We start from the raw sequence: 24,099 nt of genomic DNA on the forward strand, positions 1-24,099 counted from the left end.
TCCCATCAAAATAAAAGCAGTGAAACATTCATTACGAATAACGTCAACTAATGAACATTTTCAATTTGGCATTATAGATCGGCCAAATAGAAGCATCTAAAGGATTTCTTTTTTATGTTTCCTTGGAATTAGGAATAATGTTTGCTTCAAGTACAGTGATCCTTCAGTATGTGCAAATAAAATCTCTGAAGTAATCTTGGCAGGTATGGAATTCCATATAGGCTTAAGCCTATATTTCTTATTCCTAGCGCTGTGCAGACAACAATCCATGGTTTAATAAAAACTGCACTAGAGCAGTCAACAGTAATCCTAGTGCTAAAAATCGTATAAATTTTGGTGTCTCGAGAAAAAGCCAGCACACCATAGATTCTTGCAAGGAACGATAAAATAAGAGAATGAAAACCAATCTCAATTGCTCTGACGGATAAAGGTCATTTTGGTCTGTAGCAAAAGCGGTCAGCGAAGGCTTTTGTGAGTAAAAAAATCCACTGTTGATCTCAGTGGCCACAAAAAAGAAGGCGGACTTGTTGAATTGCACGTTTGCTTCAAATTTAACTCTTTATTCGCGGGAGAAACTACCACCCAGCTTGCTTGGAATTGGTACATCTATGCCATAAATAGAATTTCGACACTGAGATACGACAATACTTCTCAAAGGCTTGGACATCAACAAAGCCACTGGCCCAGATGGAATACCACCATTCGTATTGAAGAAATGCGCAGCTGAAGTAAGAAGTTTGCTATGTAAACTCTTTTCCCTAACATATAAAAGAGGTCTTCGTATGCACTGAAGCTATAGAGAAATATGGGGAATCCAGAGCAATTGCACTTGGCATATCGAAGCCTTCTGTCAGCTTTTAGCATGCCAACCTTCTAAATAAATTAAGATCGTACGATTTGTCGTCCTCACTAGTAGACTGGCTTTAGTAGCTTTTTTAAAGACCGATCCATCCAGGTCGCTATCAAACTAATTTCTATACTATTGTAGAATCGAAACCATTTTCGAATCATAAAAACATTAAAAACACTTTTCGATTCCTTTGGAGACCATAAACACAACTAACGGAATACAGAATTGTGTAAAGTTTTGACATTAGTGACGAAAATTTTACAAGTGAAGTTTAAGCTTCAAACACCAGTTTAAACGACAGATATGGACATTTTTACTTTTTATAGATGGCTTTTGCCGGCAAACCTCGAGTTAAACGTTCCCGGAGGACTGATGGTAGTTTAAACTTTAGTCTAATATGAAACTGGGAATTCCAACATAGCTTTTTCAAATTGTTAACGTTTTTACGATATTGTATTGAGTAGAGGGGGGCTTGGTTTTGCTAAACTGACTGAAGATATGCACTTCATATTTGATAAACTCGACGATGATAATAATCAGCCTTGATGATATATTTAATGCCCACATGTAGTATTATCAGTTAAATAGATTTTGGGTTATATTTTCTCAAAGGTGACAACTAACAAAAAAATAGAGCAACTTCTTTTATTATAAGTTAAACTAGAGTTTAATCCATAGTTGAAACTAGTTTTACCCTAAGGTGTAAAAGTGCACCTAACTGTTAGACGTAGTAGTACTATGTCTATGGTTACAATCTAAATGGAATCTTAGGCTTTTCCCATTTATCTATGATTATAGTTCTATGGATACGGATACTGTGACAGATCTTTCCATAAATAAATGAATTCTAGAGATTAATTTGAACTGTTGATATAAGTTTAGTTTACTAATTTGAAATAAAAATGAAAATAGTGTGTTCAATATACGTGGGAAACCGTGTTTTGCCGAGTAATTTAAATAGTAAAGGAAGAAAACATGTAAAGTCTACATTAGCCCTGTGCAAGCATCCTAAGTCTGGAGAATTTTGTATTATATTATTCACAAACCAAAATAAAAATGGTACGAAATATACCATAAGGAATAACATTAAACAAGTTTTAACAAAATTCGCACACGAAGGAAAATGTACCATACAATTTTTAAGCCCAGAACATGATATCTTTATAAATGCTGATCCTATTCAGCTAAAAGCATTTTTGCACCTGTTTAAAAGAATCTTGGAAAACAAAGTGTCCGAGAAAGAGTTAACAACCTCTAGTTTAGCGGTTACAGGAGTTAAGGCTAAAGATATGCCACCTTTAAAACTAACTATATCAAAGCGATCAGATTATCCTAGTAAAGGATTCCCAAAAACACTTGAAGAGTTACATATTAATAGTATAAATAGATGTGGGGTAGATAAAGGCATACTTACTCTAATGAGACTGAAAATATTGGATTTGAGTGATAATTTAATTGAATATGTTCCTACAGAATTAAGTTTGTTACCAAATTTAAGAGATTTAAATCTTTCACAAAATTTACTTGGCAAAAGTAAAAACTGGAATTGGATTGGAGGCAATCTTTCAAATACCCTACAATCTTTAGATCTGAGTCATAATGAATTAAAGCTAGTTCCTCAACAGATATCTTACTTGAGTCAACTAACAAATCTTAATTTAAGCTACAATCTCTTGCAGAACCTTACACCAGGTATAGGTAAATTGAAAAAACTCAAAGTATTCTGTGCATCCAATAATAATATAAATACACTACCTGGTAATATGAGAAGTTTGACTTTACAAACAATTGATTTGTCTCTTAATAATTTTATGCAGGATGTTCCAACTAAACCTTTACATAGAATAGATCCACTTCCTGTCTGTACATTGAAAGAATATGCAGCAAGAAAGGTGTTAAGAGCTAGATTACCATATCCTCCAGGATCTCTTCCTCTAACAGTGATTTCATATTTAGACAATGCCAATTTTTGTGTTTGTGGAAGAGCTTGTCTTGAGATTTATGTGCGAACATCTCAAAATTTATTGCTCACTAGCATTGCAGAAAGTGTAAATAGATCAGTTGGGGAAGGAATATGTGTACCAATTGATTCTTATTTTTGTTCCTCAAGATGTTATGCAAGTGTATGTAGAACACGAAATCCTATTGTCAGGTAGGACGCAGTGGACCTAACTTGAAGTGTTTTAATTAACGAACTTTCCGCTTTATCTTGTTACTGTTCTATTTAAGTATATTTTGCTCTCAATATGACCTATATGCACCAATCATTCCATATTAGTGTGGTGTGGTTATTAAGAGTTCACTGGAGCCCCAAAAATCATTTTGGGCATTCAGTTTTGTTTCTAAAAATTTCAAGATATTTTTACAGGTTATAGTTAGGACATTTAAAATACTAAAATTGTACTCAGAATGTATTTTCACAATTTAATTGAAACAATATAAATTCATGAAAGTAGTTTCTCATCACATCACCATTAAATACTTGCACCTTTTCTTTTCTGTAGGAGGGAAATCCTCATGGATATAGGGTGTCATTGCTAGGTAGTGTCGGACTCTTACCTTGCTTTGGTGCCAATACTGTCTTTTATTATATTGTTCCTTCTATCTTTCTCTTTAATCTGTATTATAGCCTGTATCACTTCATAAGTGTACTTCCAGGACTCCTATTATTCTAACAAGCATTCCATAGTTTTGGCAATATTGAAACTTCCACGTTTCTGGGTTTATAAGTTTCTTACTTCTTCCCATCTGGAGCATCGTCTTCCTCACTGTAGTAGGTGCATTTAGGAGTGTCTGATCTCTACCTGTTATATAGGTACTTGCGAAAGTATCTATGGCCCGTGAGTGATTATGTTAAAAAGTAGTTTCCCCATGCTTCTCGTTCATCCAGACTTCAATAAGATTAATGAGTCAGTGGGTCCATTGGCTATATGTTCCATTGTCCTATTGCACTTGCCACCTCTGGATGAGATTTGTTCATGTGTTAGTCTTTGACACTCCGGCATATCTATATTTCCTCTCATTTACTTGCAGATCCATAGAAGCCAGCCTTGTGATTACCCCTATTCCTTCGGATATAGTCTAGTAGGTATTGCATTATGTAGATAGCCACCTTCCTTTGTAATTGTGTCAGCTTTGCAATAGTTTTTCTTTCTGAGACAGTATACCATACTGGTACTCCATAAAAAATCTGGCTATTTTCCTTTTTATGTGTCAACAGAAAAGAATCTGTTTTTTCTGGTACTAGTTTCCTATGAGTTGTAATTCTGTGTTAGGCAGGTTCATCGGGACCTGATCTACTACAGCTGTTACCACTAAGGTGACTTCAATGGTAACTCCTTGTGGCATCTCTATTCTAAAGAGCTATTCATACAAGATGTTCCATAGGCCCAGTACTCATCTCTGTGGTACTCCATAAAGACATTGCACCTGTTATTTAGACAGCACACTGATTTCAATAGTATATTATGCAATTAGTGCAAAAAATATGTCATTTCATATGAATGTAACAAAATGATGGACTGTAGATTCTAGTGTCCATACATGTTGTACATTATTTTTTTTTGATGACTTGAATGAAATAATGAATAAACCTATGAACCCCACAATATTTTATTAATCAGTTCGTATTGTATCGATAATTGTACATATGTAATTAATCGAATTTCAAAGTTACCAATAGTATTCTAAAACATTTATCAATATCATGCACTACCTTTTTCTTGCTAGCCAATCTTTTTGTATTTAGATAATCTTTTAGAAATGCTGCTGTTAATAAATAACTCAATTTTTGTGCCATTAAGAAATTGAAACTGTCCAATCCATACATTTTGAGAAAGTTATAATTTAATTGTGATATTCTGTCTTAGGTAATTTATGATCATGTTTTTGTTATTTATAATTTAGCGAAGATGTTCCAAATTTATGTTAATTTCAAACAATATCCTTAATGTTCCATTGCATTTGGTTCAAATGGGGATAGGATAAATCTGCTGTGAATATACTAATAGTCACATTAATTCAAGAAGGGATAGGTTTCAAAATAATTGTTAAAAAAAATAAAATTTTGGTTTTGCTATATTATATTTATGTTAATTTCAAACAATATCCTTAATGTTCCATTGTATTTGGTTCAAATGGGGATAGGATAAATCTGCTTTGAATATACTAATAGTCAAATTAATTCTAAAAGGGATTGGTTTCAAGATAATTGTTATAAAAAAAAAGGTTTTGCTATATTATACTCAGTATTGTAAAATTTTATCATATTTTTCCAGCTTTTTTGTTACCTTTAGTATTTACTTAACTTGAGCTTTGTTCTTACTTAACAATGTTTTGGTTTCATCTATGTAATATGAAGATGTGTAATTTTGTAAACATAATTAAGTGAACATCTAATCTAGAAAATGTTTTGTATTAGTACTGAAAGTATCAGTATCCTGTAAGCCATACTATTTGAATTCAAAATAATTACACATAAAGGACTGGAATGTTTTTTGGTTTGGTTTTTATTAGAAAATAGTAATATAGTTTTTTTTTATTTAAATTTGCCTTAAATGTATTAAAGCAGGGCTGTAATCACATTAATACAATAGGTAACTGATTTCTTTTGCTTTTATTGCAAATTGTACCTATATTAAGTGATGAACAGTTTTTATATTAGAATTAATAAGGCAAGAATATGTGTTATGATATTTATAATATATATTTTGATGCTGCTTTTTCTGCTATTGTTTGATCAAATGTGATGATCACTCAAAATGATCAAATTTGCCAAAATATTGGTTGTTTTCCGTTTTCTGTATTCATTGATAAAAAATAAAATATCAAAATATTTACTGGACTTGTTAAATAGAAAACCCTCACAATTTGAAATTACTTATTTCGTAATTTTTCAGAATAATGAATGTGTGTCCTAAAAAGCCCTTTATAGTTAGTTATTTAAGTGACTTATTGGTTAGACATATTGAAGTTATGAAAAAGCTTGTAAATTTTATAGCTTTAGAAACTTCTAATTTCCTCCAATTTTCGACTTTTGTTGGCATTTCTATGTTTTACCTAATGGTAGTTGATACGTTAATATGATCTTACCCCATTACTTCATTTTAAAGGACTAAGATCAATTTTTTTTTTGACACTGGAAGGCATTGTCATCTTACCATCATCTTTGATATGAAGCTGTCATAAAAAAATGACATAATAACTCTTTTGACCTGTCCATTTCAAAATTTTAGTAAATATTTTCAAATTTCTTTTGAAATATGGCTGCTATGAATCCTGAACAACTTTTAAAACCTCTCCACTGGATAACTGGTACATGGAAATCAATAAATGCTACAGTCAATTACCCCACTATGAAGAGTCCGATAAATTATAAAGAACTTTTATCATTTACCAATTTTGGTTTTCTTCTTCTCGGGTATAGTTCGCTTACATGGAATCCTGAAACTAAGGCTTTGATGCATGTAGAAGGTGGGCATCTCAGGATTGCTGAAGATGGTTGTACAGTGAGTTTACTAACCTCACAAAATCTTGGAATATGTACAGTTGAAGATGGCACAGTTAAAGGTAAATTTTATTATGAATTTCTTTGCTGTACTGTCGGAAAGACTAAGTAAAGAATATTTAAGAACTCTTACACATTTTCGTATTATTTCCAAACTCATAAGTTAGTCAAACGATTAATGAAAATGAAGCAATAAAACCAACATAATATAGGCCTTTTGAATAAATCTTCTGTATGAATTTACTGTATCTAAAGTTTATTTATAGTTTAGTAAAGTTATCATATCTATTTTCTACATTGAAGGCAACTTTTTAATTATTGTATTACCTACTCATATATATTGAAAAGAATTTGAAATTGAATAACTGAATAGGTATAGAATAGAGACAGTTATGCAAATAATTTATGTGCTACAATGTTTAAAAGAACTTGTGAAAAGCTGTTTGATGCATGTGTTCTAATTTCCATTCAATGTTAAAATGAATATTGCTAAGTAGTTTAAAAATATTAGTCAGAATTTCATAAATATTTTTACAATCTTATCATTATTAAGTAATTCAATATTTGTTTATTTTAGACAAATATATGGAATTAACTGCATCGATTATTTCGAGATCGAAATTTAACAAAAAGAAAGTTTGCGGTATTACTAGATGTTACACTTTAAATGATAAGGGTCAATTGGAATACAAGATGATGTTACAAACTGATAAAGTTCCATTAACTGACCATTTAAAAGTTTTATACGAGAAAGAAAAAGAATGTAAATAAATTTTGTTATTAATTTTAAAAATTTATTACAAATTTTGATTACTACACTAACCTATTTTAGGTTTTGAGAAGCTCCAAAAAATTAAAACTTCTTCAAATTAAAGCTAATTTTGAGCTTCTTTGAATTTTTTTCTATATATTAAAAATATTAAAAATGACGTCCTTAAATTTTGTAGACATGTTCTAAAGTCACAAAGTCAGTATTTTGTTATGGGTGTCAAATTATTAGTTAAGGCTTAACTCCTAGATGATATCAATAAGAGTGAAACTAACAACATTCTCATGAGTCATCAGTGGATTTATTTTGAACTCTTTCATTTAACTTCTTTGAATTATAGTAAATTATTGTTAATAAACAATCAAGTAAATTTTTTTCAATATGAATATCCACGGTTCCATAAATTCCATCATATGTCAATACAAAACGTCATCAACATTCAGCTTTGATTGTCATACATGTCATAAATAACAAATAAGTAAACTGCTCACATGTGAGTAAACATAAAGGAAAACCACTTTATAGTCCACATAATCGTATAGCGGGTATTCATTCATTGAAACACCTACTACTTATACATGGTCTGCACGTCTAATTATTTTGTAATGACAAAAGACAAAAACCTAGTTACGGGCTCTACTGCGGCATACTACTAATATAATTTGATATCTTTAGCATACGACCACAGAGTTAATACTAATACTAGTATTAATTCTATAATATGACCTGGGTAACAGTTTACATTGGGTATGCGCTGTAACGTGAGTATCGAACATAAAAATTGGTCATCTCTCAGCACGAACTTGAACGCAAGTAGGCGTTTGTGTTAATAGGTAAATCCACAGAATGTACCCTAATATTGGGTATGTTTTCTGGGTAAATTCCACTTTGTAATCTTTTTAATTTATGTTGAATTCGAATAAGGGCGTCAGCGCAGTATGAACGTGAAAGTTTATAAAATCCAAAATAACAAAATGTGTTGATCTTTTCATAAATCACCTATTAGCTGATTGTATATACTATATATACCATATATACATTCCAAAGCTTTGCGGTTTATTTTCGGTTAAAATTTTATACTCAAGTCAACCTTTGACTTCCATTACATAATAAATATAAGTATTACATGTTTGTTTCACTACTCGTTAACTTTCCATGATTTATCATGTGTTACTCTTTAGTTCTATATTCCGTGTCAACGCTCGATACTGTCAACCATAGATTTTATTATATTATATATTAACCTCAAGTAATATCAATAATCACAATATATTGATCATGTATTTGGGTTTTCATTCAATACTAGTCGTCCTATTATTATTTTTTACTAGTTCCATCAAAACTGAAACAAATATTGAAGAAGAAAATGATACCGCTAGATATGTAATAGAAGGAAGGGCTTTTCCAATAGGAGAAACACAAAACAAACCCAATTGGCAAGCAACCACAAGAATACACGTAAACGGGGGCGAATATATAGGGTTTGTTAAAAAGGATGGATCCTTTACAATTCATAATGTACCTGCAGGCTCGTATATTGTTGAAGTTCTACACCCAGAGTATACTTTTGAGCCCACTAGAGTGGAAATAAATTCTAAAGGAAAGTTCAGAGCGAGGAAAGTGAACCACATCAAAACATCCGAAGTTATTGTTGTACCTTATCCATTAAGAATGAAGGCTTTAGGTTGGTTTGTTAACAACTAGAAATTCATTGTACTACTTCTATATTTTTAGATACAATCTGAAAAACTATTATCAATTCTTCTGTAAAGTGGACTTCAATTTCAAAATATTTTTTTAGGAAAAACTAGATACTTCCAAGTAAGGGAACAATGGAGAGTAACTGATCTTCTTTTCAATCCAATGATTATGATGATGGTTTTACCACTTCTTTTGATCATGGTCCTACCAAAAATGATGAATGACCCAGAAACCAAAAAAGAAATGGAGCAAATTCAAAATATGGCCAAATTTGAAATGTCAGACTTTGTTTCCAATTACTTAGCAAAATCATCATCCTCACAGACTGATAAAGATAAAGTGCCAGCAGCAATCAAAAAGAATCAAAAAGCTAGGAAGAGGATAGAAAAATAAGTTTTTGGAACTATTTAATTTAATAACTGTAAAATAAAAGTAAATACATATTTTTCTTTTTTGCTTAGTTATGTGATATAATAATGTGTGGATCAAGATTTCGTCTTTGACTCACTGTTACTTTCTCTGGTGAATTTTAAAGAGCCAAAAGCTAAGATATTGCTTTAAATTATTGACAAATCAACAGAGTTCAATATCAAACAAGGAAATTTAACAAATTTTTATTTCAAAATGACTGGGGTTATTTAGACAAAAGTTTCCCAACAGGTATCAACGGATTACTACAAGAATATTTTTTTATAAATGAACTGAACTTTTGTAAACAAAATTTTAATAGACGAGTCAAATAAATGATATTATAATAGATTACATAATTTTACTACCAAAAATTGAAGATTAAATAGATAACAATTTTTAACATGTGTTTTTGTACATATTTTGCAATTCTGAGCCCTAAGATCCAAAAATTAAAAAGAAAATATTCAACTATATTTTTAATTTCATTTCAAAAACAATTTTCATTTTGAGAAAAATCAGTTACTTACCATTCCAAAAATACTGTTAGAACGCGTCTCCGCCCTGGAACTGTTTTAGATAATAGTGGAATTTTGAAATTCCATGATGGCGCGCTGTTCCTTTAACATACTTTGGAATCCTTTTGATATTTGTTTTAGATAAGTTTTCATTATTATAGGCGGTTTTTTTTCAATAATTTTCAAAAGATAGATCAAAACTAACGTTTCGACTAATTTAATTCTTTATCATCTTTTCATAATGATGATACGTGAAGATTATATTACCAATAGTTGAAGAAAATTTGATAAAACCTTGGGGTTCTGATTCCAAAACGAACGATGCGCATCAGCGCTCAAACGCAAACTTTATGAATTTTTTTGGCGTTATTAAAAATACTTGCATCACATTTTTTTGTTAATAGATTACTTGTCAAGAATGCTTCTCAATAGTTGAAGAAAATTTTTTATTTAAATTAGCTATACTCATTCAAATTGCTTTCATGAAATTTTGAGGTAAAAATATCAATTTTGTAAGAATTACTTTGGAATAAATAAAAAAAAAATCAAAACTGTAGGGTCTTGGTCTTGCATAAATATTGCACAACTAGTCTAGGTCTTTAATTTTTTACAAGACCAAGATCACTCTCGCTCATCACTAGTTGCACATCAGCGCACAAACGTAAGGTCTATAAATTTTTTTTGCATTATAAAAAATATTTGCATCACAATTTTCTGTCAATAGGTTCCTTATTTGAGTATCCTTTGCAGTAGTTGAAAAAATTTTGGGGCTTCGAATGATACGAATCCTCAAATATAAAGTTAATGAACTTTTTTTTAATTATAAGAAATACTTAGATCACAATTTTCAATTCATTATTTGCTTATTAGGTGAAATTTATACAGTAATTAAATACTTTTTTTCTATTTTTGGAGGCTTCAGTTCAGAATCATGAAATATATACAAAAACGCTTGTTTGAAAATAGTTTATCCACTTAATCTTCAATTTTTGGTAGTAAAATTCTGTAGCTGATTATAATATCATTATATAATATTTTTCTCAAAAGTTTAGTTTATTTTATAAAAAAATATTTGTGGTATAACCTTAGATAACTTCATACGGGTTTTGAGAGAGCTACAAAAAATCTACTATATTTCCTACATATCATGCAAGAATACCTAACATTAAATTAAATTATTTTTAACAAATATTGTCAAGAGTTCTTTGGTTCCTTTCTGTGAACTAAAATCATATTTAATTAGTGGGACTATTTATAATTTCAAGTTATATTCCAGGTAAGCAACTTAAAAGAAAAATAAAATGAATTTTTATTTAAAACACCAAATAAGAAACAAATAATAAATAATTCAAATTATTCCAATTTTATATTAGAAAAATGTTAATGATCTATTACACTTACAAACAACTGGTACATTTCAAAATTACTCCTTCACTGACCATTCTTCCAACTAATTTAGCAGTATTCTTCGCATCATCTAGTCCACAATGTTGTCTTCCCTCAAATTCTAATCCAAGTTCTCCTAATGCACCAAGTAAACCTTTTGGCCTTCTCATATAGTGTTTTGTGTATAAAGCTCTAATGTCTATCCATTTAGTAAATATTTCTGGTAGAACAATTTGTTTTCGTCTACATTCATTTTTCAAACAATTTCGTATATCCCAATCTGACCAAGTAGCAAAGATGCAATTGTTGGGCACAAATTTACCAATTGAAACATTGTATTTATTTCTTATATGTTCCAACCACTTTAGAAATAACATCATACAAGTTTTTAGTGGAACACCATTATCAACTGTTTGTTGAGAAATTCCAGTTAATTCTGTGCAAAATTTGCTCAACTTCGTATTCTCTATTGGCATAACATATTGTTGAAAATAAGATATTATTTTATTTCCTTCTACACTGTATAAAATGCATGGGAATTCTATAATCTCACTGTATCCCCTATCAGGATCATTTCTATTCCAGCATGTAGCTTCAAAGTCTATTACTAAAAGATATTTGAAAGGCCGATTTGTGCTCTTTTCTGTGAGTTCTTTTCTTACATTTATTATTTCAGTGCATTTAAGGGAACGAGCCAAGTCCAGCATCTTTTCCATTTAAAAAAAATTTGGTATTTGAAACTTTTATTAACATAGATTTTAAATGAATTTATCTTTTACATAATATCAATAACTTTCTATATGTTTGTGTCAAGTATATAATAACAATTTGTACATTCTTTAAATTTTAAAGAATTTTAAATTAAAATAATATATATACTACCAAGTTGTGAATGTTCACTGGTTTTATTTTAAATTTGATTAATGATAATAGAGATGTAAATTCTTTTATAAATAGTAGACACGTTATTTGAGTTTCGAAAAATTGATAACAATGAGGGCTCTGTCACATGAAGAGGATAGAGGTTTCGAAATAGAACGAGCATAATACAAACGGCCAATCAGTAAGAGTGTCTACAACGCTATTATCTATGTTACTGGAAAATGGAAACGGTATTTCAACTATACTGATTATAAGAGTATCATCAGTATTTATTTTCAGCACTATAAATTTACCCTAAATATATTTCTGCAAATTTCCAGATTTCAAACAATATCGATGGTATAATGTATGTCAAAGCATTTGTTTCGGTCCATACTTATACGATAGCATAGAGCCAATCAGCGAAGTGCTGATTGGCTGTTTCTATTACGATTGACCTATTCCGATAACGCTATAAATTAATACCATATGATCACACTGTAAAATTCTTTATTTAGACGATGTTGAAAGTTGTATTTCATAATCGCGAAGTTGATAAACTCGCGATGCTCATCCGATAATAGCTGTTTATAATCGAACAAATTTTAGATATTTATATTTCGTTACCGTCGAATTGGCAACATGGTAAGTGGTTGGAACAATTTTAAAATTAAATATTGTCCATCTCTAGCATTTGTAATTATGGCAAATTGACAAGCTTTATTATTTTTTAGTATTTGTGAATTAATTATATACTAGTTAATTGAGTATGATTTGAAAATGAAAAGGCAGAGTTGAATTAATTATGTAACGAGAGTTTACCAAATATAGACTAATAGAACGCCAAAAAATTGAAGTCGGTTACCTATATCTTCTTGAAAGCAGTACCCAACTGATTGAAAACGCGCCTGTGGAACTTAAACTGAAACCAAATAATCGAAACTGATAATAAAATATTTTTCAAGCCTACCTATAGGTATAGAAACTTCCCCACATTCAATTATCAATTGCAGTGTTGTGACAATTTTATAAGAAACTTGTGTACATTAGTGTTTCAATGAAAGCAAAACTTATTTGATTTCAGTAATTTAAAAGAATAAGATACTTTTTAATTATTAACTACAGCACATTTATCGAGAATCAATTTATAAAAATTATTAGAATGTATTTGATGTAAAAAATATTAATTTACCATGCCTTCAAGTGATAGTGATAATGTGATACAAGCCACTCCACCGAAACAAACAAAGCTGTTTAAAAAGAAAGTAAAATATCGGAAAAGTGAACATTCTGTTGAAGATTATATATTCCATATACTTCCTAACCATACTAATGATACAGTAAAAGGTTTGACGAATTCTGCCAACCTTAATAAGACTTATATTTATTATAGTATTGAGGAAGTCTTGAAATTGCCCAAATACAACATACTAAATAATAACATACACACTATAGGATTGTATAAATTTCATGGAAATACTGAACATTATTTAACAATTCATTGGATTCACACAAATGAAATCAAAGTTCCTCTTAATTTTAAGTATGTTACTAATACTCCTAAAAACAATGAAATTTTGTCAGTTTATGGTGCAATGAATGACAACATTTTTGTGGTGAAATTTTATAAAATTCAAGCTAAAGCTACCGTTGATAAATATATTGAAAATTTGAAATATTTAAGAAATATAATTCCAAAAAATTATTTGATGTATAGTGAAGATTTAATTTGATTTTTATTCCATTTGTTTAATTTGTCTTGAAAACTAATGTTGTTATAACAAAATTGTACAAGTTTTAGCATACTTTGGAATAAACTTGTGTTCAATTTGTTCTATAGTAAAGTAGAAAATCTGAGGAACTATGTTAAAGAATTGCAGTGGTAGTAGAGCTTGACATGGAGCAAGACCACTCGCAATGCAAGAAGCAATATATTATGATAACAAGTGTTCACAGAAGAAATGTCACTAAAGTTAGCAGAGCAGTATGAACAGAAAAAAAGCAATAGATGCCATATAACGAAATTTTCTGCTGTGCAAGTTTTTGAGAAATTGGCTGCTCTGTTAACTTTATAATAAAATTAGCAGAAGCAATACAAGAGGAATGTGCAAAATCAATAGACACTGAAAGTAGAATACTAAACGCTCTGTTATTCAATAATAGAAAATAAAACGGTAAATGGCAACTTTCACGCCTGTTTTTGGAGAGTAAAAATGCTTCACAAAAAAACGTCGAAAAAATGATTTTTTCCAGCAGAACGCTGTCATTGTAATTTCTTCTTTGACGTTTACAATAAATTCATCTATTCTGCTGCATTTCATTAGCATTGGTCAAGCACTTAATTATTCAGGCCCTAACGAGGCCACACAAGTCTAATTTCTCGGTAATACTGGAGTTCTGTTGAGAAAACTCAGAGTCATTTCTTTTGTGACGTTTCCGTAAAATCCATTATTTCAATTATTCAGTCCTTAACGAGGCCTCATGAGTATATAATTTGTCGCCAATTATAGTGCTCTGCTGAGAAAACTCGAAAAACTTTTTTCGTGTCGTCGCCAAAAATTAATCCAGTCTGCACTTAGTTATGTAGGACCTACCGAGGTTCACATTTTGATATTTGTCAGCAAGGATAGTGCTCTGCTGAGAAAACTTGGAGAAAATAATTATTCAATTCTATGCATCAATAGGAAATTGTTTTTAATTTTCTATTATTGAGCAACGGAGCATTTAAAAATGGAATCATTCTACTTTAATTGTCTATTGATTTTGCACATTTAACTTGTAGCTGCCAAACAGCCCAAAAATTTGCCTACTGGAAAATTTCATAATATGGCAGTTAATTTTCCGCTTTTTTCTATCTGTTCATATTGCTCAGCTAACTTTAGTGACATACAGAAGGGGCCCAGCCAATTGATTCAGATCTCATGATTGCAACTTTACTGGTTTATTGCCATTTTTATTGAATTAATTAACTTAACAAATGTCAGTTAGTTCTAATGATTAATTGTGGCACTTTTCTAAAGCTTATTTTTGTGGTGAATCTAATCTGTTGGTTTGTGATTTTCTCTGTTTCATCTCCAATTTTGGAGAAGAGGAGGGGGGGAGAAGGCATAATTTTTAATACCAAAATGTCTTGTTCAATAAAAAAAAACGACGAGGGAATGTGCCAACAAGTAATCTTGCCTTGTTCACCACTGTGAACTTGAATAGTCAAAAATATAATAATAACTAACACATTTTTTGCATTTTTTAAAACTTTTGATTCTGGTTAAGACTATAAAAAATGTGCAATTAAGTAAATATTAATGCATTTTACTACAATATTTAATAATGTTACAACCAACAAATGTTTTGAATGTATTAAGTAAATTTTTAGAAATAATTGAAAAATGGTTACAGATAATCTAGAAAATAAACAACACATATATGTTAATATTCAATAGAGATAACTGAATTACTATGTTTTTCTTTTCTTGCTGGTTCCAGTACCATCTGGTAAGTTTTTTCTCTGTTTTGCTTTAGGTGCGTATTTAGCTTCCAAACCTGACATGAATGATGCAAAGTTTGCTTCCCTTTCTCTAGCATTTTTTTCAATTTCTTTTTCTATTTCGGCCACTGTTAACAAAGCAATATGTTAAAATTACAAAATCCATAAGAACATAAAAAGTGTTTTAAAAACAAATATCATAAATTTTAGAATTAAAAATTTTTCAAAATTGCTGATAATTGATATTAAAACTAATTATGTAGTGACTCAGGGTGGCTCTATCTACAACTGTTTCATTCAAATTAAACTGCACTTTTAAAATTACTTGAAAATATTTAGTATTAGAACTAAGCATGATCATTGTTAGGTTTTACAAAAGTTAAAAACTTAGTTTTTATACTGTGAAAAATTTATCAAAAGAATTGCTTGTTAAGAAATATATGGAAAAATAATAATTACTGTTAATTTTTTCAGCTTCTCTTCTTTCTAACTCCCATTTTCTCCGTCTTCTTAACTTCCTCTGTTTACTTTCATTAAAGAATGTATTATATCTTTCAACTTCCCCATTGTCCACCATTTTTTGAACAATTTCTATGATTCTAGGTTCACTGTCACAGTCACTGAAAGGTAACATCTCTAAAATAGTATCCATGTTTCCTCTACTTCCTACGTATGCCTTTTTTATATCTCTGAGCTCATTCTCTGAACCCACATACTTTTTTTCATACTCTTGTATATCTTTTAATTCTATTTTTTTGAACATATTTCGCCAATAGTTCAGCCAGTTAGATGATGTGTCCATTTCATCATCAAACTCCCCATAATTATCATACAATTTACGCTTTTCTTTGATTTGTAAAATGGAATGAATTTTACTCAAAATTTTGAATTTTTCAGTCGCAATTTCTTTTTGATCACTGCTTACTCTGTCTGGATGAACAAGAAGAGACATTCTGTGATAGGCTTTTTTAACTGAAATAAAGGCTCAATGTGGTAAATATATAAGGACATTATTTTATTCCTTTTCACAATTTGAAAAAATGTTAAATGAGTTAAGCAACAAATATAATAAGTTATTCATACGATAGATTAAAATAAGTAAATGTTGTGGAATCAGAATAGGAGAAAGATTGATTTTTAGGCAAATACTTACTTTCTTTTTCAGATGCATCATGGTTAATTTGTAATATTTCATAGAAATCACTAGAGCCGAAGTATTTCTCGCAAATTGATTTAAAAGATGCCATATTAACAATCAATTATAATCCAATCAGCAAAAAAATAAGAAAATGCCGCTAAAATTTGACAGTTGATAACTAAAAAAATTTTAGTATGTGAAACATGAGAGTTCATATGGCGTACATTTCGAATACTAAAAAATTTATCATCTTCAGCATAAAATAGAATATCTTTTCATAATAAATAGAGTATGTCTTCTTCTTAGCTTCTTTTTTTCATTGTCTATGTTTTAGACAATGTTTTTTGGTATCGACCTTGAAAGTACACTTCTGTTCACTGAAAAAGCATACACTTAATTTTACCTGCAAGTCACAATTTTATAAGTGAAATTAAAACCTTAAACGTTCAGATTTTTCACATTTTTTCAGTATTATAAAGGGTTGTGTCTCAATTGGCTCACTCCGTTCCGCAATAGTCGTGACGCAGTCTATTCCTCACCGTCTGATTGAGCCCTTAAGGGCTTATTCTTATATATTTAAGACCGTGCTTAAGAGCCATCTTCATATGTCTATGGCACTTAAACGCCATATACCAGGGTATGCTCTGTGTACTACGCTACTACTATAAGTATAGAAATAATATATGAAAAAATATACATTTAATCTAGTTTTTCGCGAGCGAGTTCCCTCTATACTATAAAGTAAAATATTTGATGAATGATAATATTTTTTCCTTCACATAGCACTTCTATAAAAACATGAGAGTTTCAAGCAAAGAACTTATTCACTATAAGCTTATTGGTTTCAAGACGATCCTTACATTCTACTTAAAAAACAATCATATTTTATCCATGATGTAAAGACTATATCTTTACATCATGATTTTATCTTTGTGTATGTCAAATTGGGTATTTCTACTCATTTTCCTGTCTATGTTTCTTTGTGACGTTGCCGTCTTGTTTGTTTGAAGGTTTTTAAAAGATAATTTCTATAATATGTTTAGATTTTTCAAGTAAATTTTGTAGATTCTGAAAATGATCCTAGAATTTAAAGTGTTTACGCTAAACTGTTGGTACGATACGTTATACTATAATTGTGTTAAATTTATTTGCTTTATTAATATTTTTTAGGGGATTAGCAATTGTGTCAAAAAATAGAAAAACTCGGATAAAAGCAATCGCGAAATTTTTGTCTAATAGTCACTATGATGTTGTGTGTCTTCAAGAACTTTGGCTTGATTGTGATTATTTTTTGATTAAGGATGAGGTCGCAGGAATACTTCCACATTCCCATTATTTTTACAGGTGTTCAATGGTTTCTACATTTTAATTTTATATATTTCTCTCCCTGGTGCATTTAATTTTATTATTTTTACATAATTTTTAGTGGTGTTACTGGATCTGGTATTTGTATATTTTCCAAATATGTAATTGAAGAGGTATTCTTTCATCAATGGTCTTTGAATGGTTACATTCACAAATTACACCATGGTGATTGGTTTGGAGGAAAAGGCGTTGGACTTTGTAAATTAACAGTGAACAATCTTTCTGTAAATATATATTCAGCTCATGTAAGTAAACTAATTACATAAAATTTATTAAAATGTTTTTATTTAGATTAGGACCCTCCACACTAGAGGGTCTTCAGTACATGTAGATTTAAAGATAATCAATAAAATTATATATTCAGTTTAATGTTCAATAGCTTTCAATTTTTCAGTGTTTATAAAGGAAATTCATCTCAAGGTGAATTTTACTTATTTACAGTAAAACAATGTGAACAAAACCATTTCAAATTGTGAACTGTTTAAAATGTAAGGAACAATGTTGAAAGTGTAATTTATAACTAGGTTTTTCACTTGTTGAAATTAATACACTCCTTCAAAATTATGCATTTTTCTTCCAAAATCTGCTTCTACTTTAGTAGAACTATGGCCAATTTCATCAAGACTTTTCGGAAACTATGATTGGGTTAATCTGCAATCAGCTTATAGGGGATCTACCTGAACCCAGGTATAGTTTCCAAAAAAGTCCTTACGATTAACATTGTTTTTACTCTTTTAGTTACATGCAGAGTACAATAGGAAAAGTGATGAATATGAGGCTCATCGTATTTTACAGGCATATGATACTGCTCAGTTTATTTTGCTCAGTTCACAGGGTGCAGATTTAGTAGTGTTAGCTGGTGATTTAAATACTTTACCAGGTGATATTGCATACAGGTAAGTATATTTTATGTGTGTATGTGTGATTTTCATTAATTTCCAACATTTTTTATATTGAGAATGTACAAATCTGTTTTCCTCATACCTCGGTCGAAAGTACGTTCTTTCGTCCCTAGTAGAAGGGATGAAAGTTAAACATTTACTCCCTGTAGAAAGTACATGCACGTCCTCCATAACAACGGGAGGAAAAAATTTCTCATGCGTATTTATAATTGTAACTAGGGACTATTTATTCTGTTGCTATGACAAATTATTAATTGCTAATTAATTAGTATTGCTAACTCTAACCTTAATAAATAATTATTAATGTCATAAAAAGTGAGATTGATAACGCTATGTTAATTGACAAACAATGGGGCCCCGTTCTTTTCTCAGGCAAAAGCAGAGTGTGCCTGTGAGGTAGCGATAAAAAGGGACAAGTCTACAGAAGTTTTGGAGAAAGATTCCCATAGTGTTGCATAAAAGAAAACGTGACTTTTGGAGGAATTAACTGGATGGAAGCAATAACCGAGTTGGTTTTTATCGAAACTGGCGGTGGAGCGGGGGGATTAACAGCGAACTGATACATAGAAGAAATTCTAGGGGATCACGTCGTTCCCTACGTCAGTTTCATCGGCGAAAACTTCATCCTAATGCAGGACAATGCCCGCCCACATACTGCAGGTTCTGTACAGAATGTCGAAATTGCCGCTTTGGATTTAAATCCTATCTAGCATTTATAAGATGAAGTTAAGAGAAAAATTCGGGCTAGAAATTCTGCACTAACCACGAAATCAGACCTCAAAACTGCACTCACAGAAAAATGGGATTGCATAGAACAAGATCGAGTAAAAAAACTTATCGATTCATGAAAAAGTGATTTGAAGTTGTTATTAGGGCCAGGGGAAGAAACACTAAATATAGATAGGTTAATTTTAAATAAATTATTATTTTGATGAATTTAAGCTTGTACTTTCTTTACTGTTAATTATAACCTATTTCATTGTTCAAGATTTATTTTATTTATTATTTATTTATTTACTTTAGTAACAGTACATTACATTACAAAGTAATCTGACAGAGGAAAACGAGTTTACTATTTGTCAGTCTGGAGAAGTGAGACAAGTACGGCAAGAGTCTCTTAGCCATGCTTGTTCACTTAATTAACTTAAAACTGTAGGCATTTTTAGTTAGGCAGCCGTTATTGCATTCAAGTATTATGATTTGCCTATACAGCCGGGCATTCGAGACATGCGCTCTGTGCTTAAGGGTAGTGGGGAGATTATGTTAAAAGTCGAGGGACTGTGGTAAGACCAGTCCAGTTGTGTTAGAACGATTTATGATTATGCTTCGCGACGAAGTTTATGTACCATCCTGAAAAGTAATATATATATTTATTTAACAAAAACCCAAAAATATTATTCATTATACAAAACTGATATAAACAGTTATGTTCAACATAACAGTATATAAAATTTTTTAAGAAATGTCTACTGCTTGATATATTTTTTCTTTGCCAAAAAAATAACTCAAAAACAACATAGACCACTCATTAATTACAAAGCTAAGACTAATGGCTTTGAGATACTGAAATCAGAAAAAGAATGGAAGCTACAGATTTTTTGTAGAGATTTTTAATCGCGAATTCATTATATAAGTGTAAAATTATGTATTAATATCTTGTACCATAGATGTAGTTATTGGAAGTATAGTATATATATAGTATATATTTGATATACCAAGATGTATATTACAAAACTTACTTATACATGTTGATTTGACTTATTTACAATACACAAAATCATTTTCAGGTTGTTAACATCAATTCCTGGTCTTGTAGATGCCTTTGACAGTGCCGACGTTCCAAGAGATCATGTTGCAACATGCGAAAGTCTTAGAAACAGTTACACTCCTGGTAGATTGGTCAAAAATAAAACACAAGGACAAAGGATAGATTACATCATGTTTCATCCAGGCTCAAAACTTCAAGTAGAAATGAAAAATTATAAATTACCTCTACCAGATCGTGTTCCCCTCCATTCTTTCAGTTATTCAGATCATGAAGGAGTAGAAGCAACTTTTGAAATTAGCAAACAAGCTATTTTAAAATCTTCTAGAAATGAAAACGATGTTAAAAATGTACTGGATGAATGTGAGACAATTTTGAACCGAGCTCTGAATAACCTTGTAACTCATAAGATAATATATATATTTTTTAGTATTTTATTACTGTTTGGTTTGATAATTACATTTATAATTGATGTTCCTGCTGGATTTGTTGTAGTTTATAATATTTTCAGAGTTATCATTGGTATATTGTTTGTTTTTAGTATATTGATGGGAACTATTTGGAATAAAATCGAAAAACATGGAGTACTTGCCGTGAAATTAGCTATAGAAAAATCACTTAAAAGACCAACCGAATTGTGACATATTGTTTGATATACTACTTGATTTATCAAAGGACCAAATAAACTGACTATAAAATAAAATAGACACATTTGTTTATCAATACTTATCTATAAAGAAATTGAGTAATGGAAAGTTAATACATCCAAGGCCATTTATGTTGTGATGACTGTCCAATTACAAAATCATTAGTTTGAAATAGCATGTGACGAATAAAATGGACAGTATTAAATCGCTTAATTAATTTAATAATATATTGATAATATGCCTTTATAATTAAGAATATTTAAGTTGGGTCAATTATGGTTAACCTGCTGTTGGAAAACGGGTCCTAAAGTTTTTGATATAACTCTAGCATTGATTGAGTGATTAATTTTTCATTTGCTTCTAGTAAAAACTATTAGTCCGATTTTATTTTATAGTTAGCTGATAAATATAAGTTACCAAATGTTGTCATTTTTAATAAAAAATTAAAAAGAAACTATTAGTAAAGAAAATGTTTTATGTTGGCACTTTTGTTACTTCTACTAAAAGGAACTGATTGTTTTTGTGTTTAATTTATTTGTTGTATTAATACCTATTTTTGAAAATTAAAATATTTTACTTCCAATTATTATATTGACTTGAAATTTGACACACCTGCTTATTTCCAATGACATACATGAATCAAATAAGAAATTGACAAAAACAGTTGGGTCATTTAGTACTAATTCAATAGAAGTAAATATTTTGTTTCATGGTTACAAAAAAGCGTGACGAATTATCTGGTCATCAATATACAACCTCGAGTTCGCTGGATGAGATCTCGAAAAAAAGCATTTTTCAATTTTCTGTAATTTTTTTTCTGTCCTTAGTTTAATTTTAAATATTAAACTTTAAAAACTTTTAAAAGAATCTTACAGTTTGGCGAATTTCATTCACAATATACACTCATGAAATCATTTTCAATATTTCGATTCTAATTTAATCCGATGACTTTTAGATGAGTTTGACATCTTCTTATCTCGAGGTCAATGGACCAAATCCCAGTGGGATATCGGAAATTTCAAATTTACTCCTAATTTTTCTTAAATTTCAATAATATAAAACCAAAACTTGAGTCCTAGTAAAGTTTGTAAGTAATGTAGCCTAAAGTTAAAACAGAGTTGAGAAACAATCTAAATCGTGACAATAGTATGAGATATTGGCGGTACAACACAATGATACCACTTTTTGATGATTCTCTTTAGAACTTATATATTTCTAAACTATCGAATAACAAAATTACAGTAATACAATTTTTTTATTAATTTGTACCTATTTTTGTTTTTATCAGTTTTTGATTACCCTGTAGTTCAACTAGAATTCAAGTTTAGGCTTTATTATCTACAGTTTAATTCACATTCAACTGTTTTTGAAAGTTTTATTAATATATTATTTACTTTGTAGTATAAATTTAAGTTAAGTGTTTATCGATTATTATATTATGAGGTGTGAATTCAAATAAAAATGTCTCTACTTAACAAAAGTCATGATGGTTAGGTTAGGTTTGATCAACTTTGAATAAAACCCAAATGCATTTATTGTAACCCTCAATAATCATCAACTTAAGTTATTACCGACAATTTTATTTTATATTGTAAACTTTTTAAGCACAAAAATTGTTATTTTATACTTTTCTTGCCCTTATTCGATAAAATTTTAAACAGTAAATTTGGTCAAGGGAACCAAGAAATTTAATAATCAATAATTGAAATAACTTACACATATGATAGATACTATTTTGTTGCAAAAACTTTAATAATTATGTCAAGGTTAATTGTAATATTCTAGTATTGTATTCGAAGGCATTTGTATGGACGTATATGCTAACCCATGTAACATACCAACTTGACTTTTATTGGCTGTAATTATTTTTTAGCTATAATTTATTTATTTTCAAATGTAATATCTCATTCATATAGATTTCCGTTCGATTCAAAGCAATGTCAGCCCATTAACCAGTGCTCAATTTTCCATTAAAGTTTTACGAAACACTTGTATGTATGTATGTAGATAGTGGGGTATCATATACATTGGGACCCAAAGGATCTATTGTGTCCCCCTTTCTTGCTACGATACTCGAGAGCCCACTGTTTACAGCTGATCTGTTAATTCCACTTCTTTTAGAAAATCCAGAATATAGGATGGCTGTAGAGATCTTTGTCTTTTATTTCTTACGCTCTCAGGTGTGGGGCTCTGGAGTTTTGTAGTGTTTCACACTTTGAGAGAATGTCCTGTGTGTACAAAATACATATTACCATACTATATATTTATTAGTCACTAACATTATATATACTTACTAGAAGTCTTTAGTCTTCTTTATTCTAGTGACTGACACTTTGCTTGCCAACTACTTCCAGAAGTTCCATTTATTAAACTAATATTATTTATATTCCAGAGTGTAAAGTTTTGGTGGAAACATAATTTTTTAATTATATAATACCTATTATCTAGTCTTTTTCAATTTGATCTTGTAAGTTTTTTGGATTTTTTTAATATATACTATACAATAAGGATGATGTGGAAAACTTTGCTAAATGAATAATTTCATATTTTAAATAAATTTTTACTATCCATTTTTATAGGGTTTTTATTGACTTATTGAGAATTTAAAAAAATTGTAAAAAAATCAGAATTTCAATAAATTATAGGCCGGTAAAGTGGGGTCTACAAAACAACGGTGCACTCTGTAGAACTTGAGATATCATGTCAACCACTTCAAAAAAAGTAGTTCCGAGAAAAATGTTCCACTCTACTGGCTTAGTCGCCATGTCACAAAATCTGCTGTATCTCCGGAAATAATGT

General features: G+C 30.0%; 6 protein-coding genes and 1 long non-coding RNA gene across 9 annotated transcripts; 5 read left to right on the forward strand and 2 right to left on the reverse strand.

Moving 5' to 3' along the window:
- The first annotated feature begins 1,640 nt into the window (after nucleotides 1-1,640).
- On the forward strand, nucleotides 1,641-5,686 carry LOC130900448 (leucine-rich repeat protein 1). The gene has a single exon (XM_057811077.1). It carries the CDS (start codon nucleotides 1,753-1,755, stop codon nucleotides 3,004-3,006), a length of 1,254 nt encoding a protein of 417 aa, XP_057667060.1. The 5' UTR covers nucleotides 1,641-1,752; the 3' UTR covers nucleotides 3,007-5,686.
- Nucleotides 5,687-6,030: 344 nt separating this feature from the next.
- On the forward strand, nucleotides 6,031-7,149 carry LOC130900451 (uncharacterized). Its single transcript, XM_057811083.1, has 2 exons — nucleotides 6,031-6,418; nucleotides 6,934-7,149. Exons 1-2 carry the CDS (start codon nucleotides 6,112-6,114, stop codon nucleotides 7,125-7,127), a joined length of 501 nt encoding a protein of 166 aa, XP_057667066.1. The 5' UTR covers nucleotides 6,031-6,111; the 3' UTR covers nucleotides 7,128-7,149.
- An 807-nt stretch (nucleotides 7,150-7,956) lies between these two features.
- Nucleotides 7,957-9,286, forward strand: LOC130900450 (ER membrane protein complex subunit 7). 3 transcript variants are annotated; one of them, XM_057811081.1, is made up of 3 exons: nucleotides 7,957-7,988; nucleotides 8,457-8,809; nucleotides 8,927-9,286. In XM_057811081.1, exons 1-3 carry the CDS (start codon nucleotides 7,972-7,974, stop codon nucleotides 9,217-9,219), a joined length of 663 nt encoding a protein of 220 aa, XP_057667064.1. In that variant the 5' UTR covers nucleotides 7,957-7,971; the 3' UTR covers nucleotides 9,220-9,286. The 3 variants fall into 3 exon arrangements, with proteins under 3 accessions (XP_057667064.1, XP_057667065.1, XP_057667063.1); XM_057811082.1 differs by having other exon boundaries at nucleotides 7,976-8,001; XM_057811080.1 differs by lacking the exon at nucleotides 7,957-7,988 and having other exon boundaries at nucleotides 8,254-8,809.
- A 1,813-nt stretch (nucleotides 9,287-11,099) lies between these two features.
- On the reverse strand, nucleotides 11,100-12,204 carry LOC130900449 (ERI1 exoribonuclease 2). Its single transcript, XM_057811078.1, has one exon. It carries the CDS (start codon nucleotides 11,852-11,854, stop codon nucleotides 11,150-11,152), a length of 705 nt encoding a protein of 234 aa, XP_057667061.1. The 5' UTR covers nucleotides 11,855-12,204; the 3' UTR covers nucleotides 11,100-11,149.
- Nucleotides 12,205-12,540: 336 nt separating this feature from the next.
- LOC130900453 (uncharacterized) lies at nucleotides 12,541-13,677 on the forward strand. Its single transcript, XR_009060184.1, has 2 exons — nucleotides 12,541-12,644; nucleotides 12,734-13,677. It is a non-coding gene; the product is annotated as an uncharacterized LOC130900453 (long non-coding RNA).
- A 1,627-nt stretch (nucleotides 13,678-15,304) lies between these two features.
- On the reverse strand, nucleotides 15,305-16,917 carry LOC130900452 (dnaJ homolog subfamily C member 9). Its single transcript, XM_057811085.1, has 3 exons — nucleotides 16,637-16,917; nucleotides 15,943-16,455; nucleotides 15,305-15,611 (listed from the first exon to the last, which is right to left on the reverse strand). The coding sequence occupies exons 1-3, from the start codon at nucleotides 16,728-16,730 to the stop codon at nucleotides 15,454-15,456; spliced, it is 765 nt and encodes a 254-aa protein (XP_057667068.1). The 5' UTR covers nucleotides 16,731-16,917; the 3' UTR covers nucleotides 15,305-15,453.
- Nucleotides 16,918-17,290: 373 nt separating this feature from the next.
- LOC130900454 (putative neutral sphingomyelinase) lies at nucleotides 17,291-23,870 on the forward strand. Its single transcript, XM_057811086.1, has 6 exons — nucleotides 17,291-17,631; nucleotides 17,687-17,733; nucleotides 17,792-17,965; nucleotides 18,048-18,231; nucleotides 18,725-18,882; nucleotides 20,676-23,870. Exons 2-6 carry the CDS (start codon nucleotides 17,696-17,698, stop codon nucleotides 21,292-21,294), a joined length of 1,173 nt encoding a protein of 390 aa, XP_057667069.1. The 5' UTR covers nucleotides 17,291-17,631; nucleotides 17,687-17,695; the 3' UTR covers nucleotides 21,295-23,870.
- The last annotated feature ends 229 nt before the right edge of the window (nucleotides 23,871-24,099 follow it).

Source organism: Diorhabda carinulata, chromosome X (assembly GCF_026250575.1).
Source record: "Diorhabda carinulata isolate Delta chromosome X, icDioCari1.1, whole genome shotgun sequence".
NCBI lineage: Eukaryota > Metazoa > Arthropoda > Insecta > Coleoptera > Chrysomelidae > Diorhabda > Diorhabda carinulata.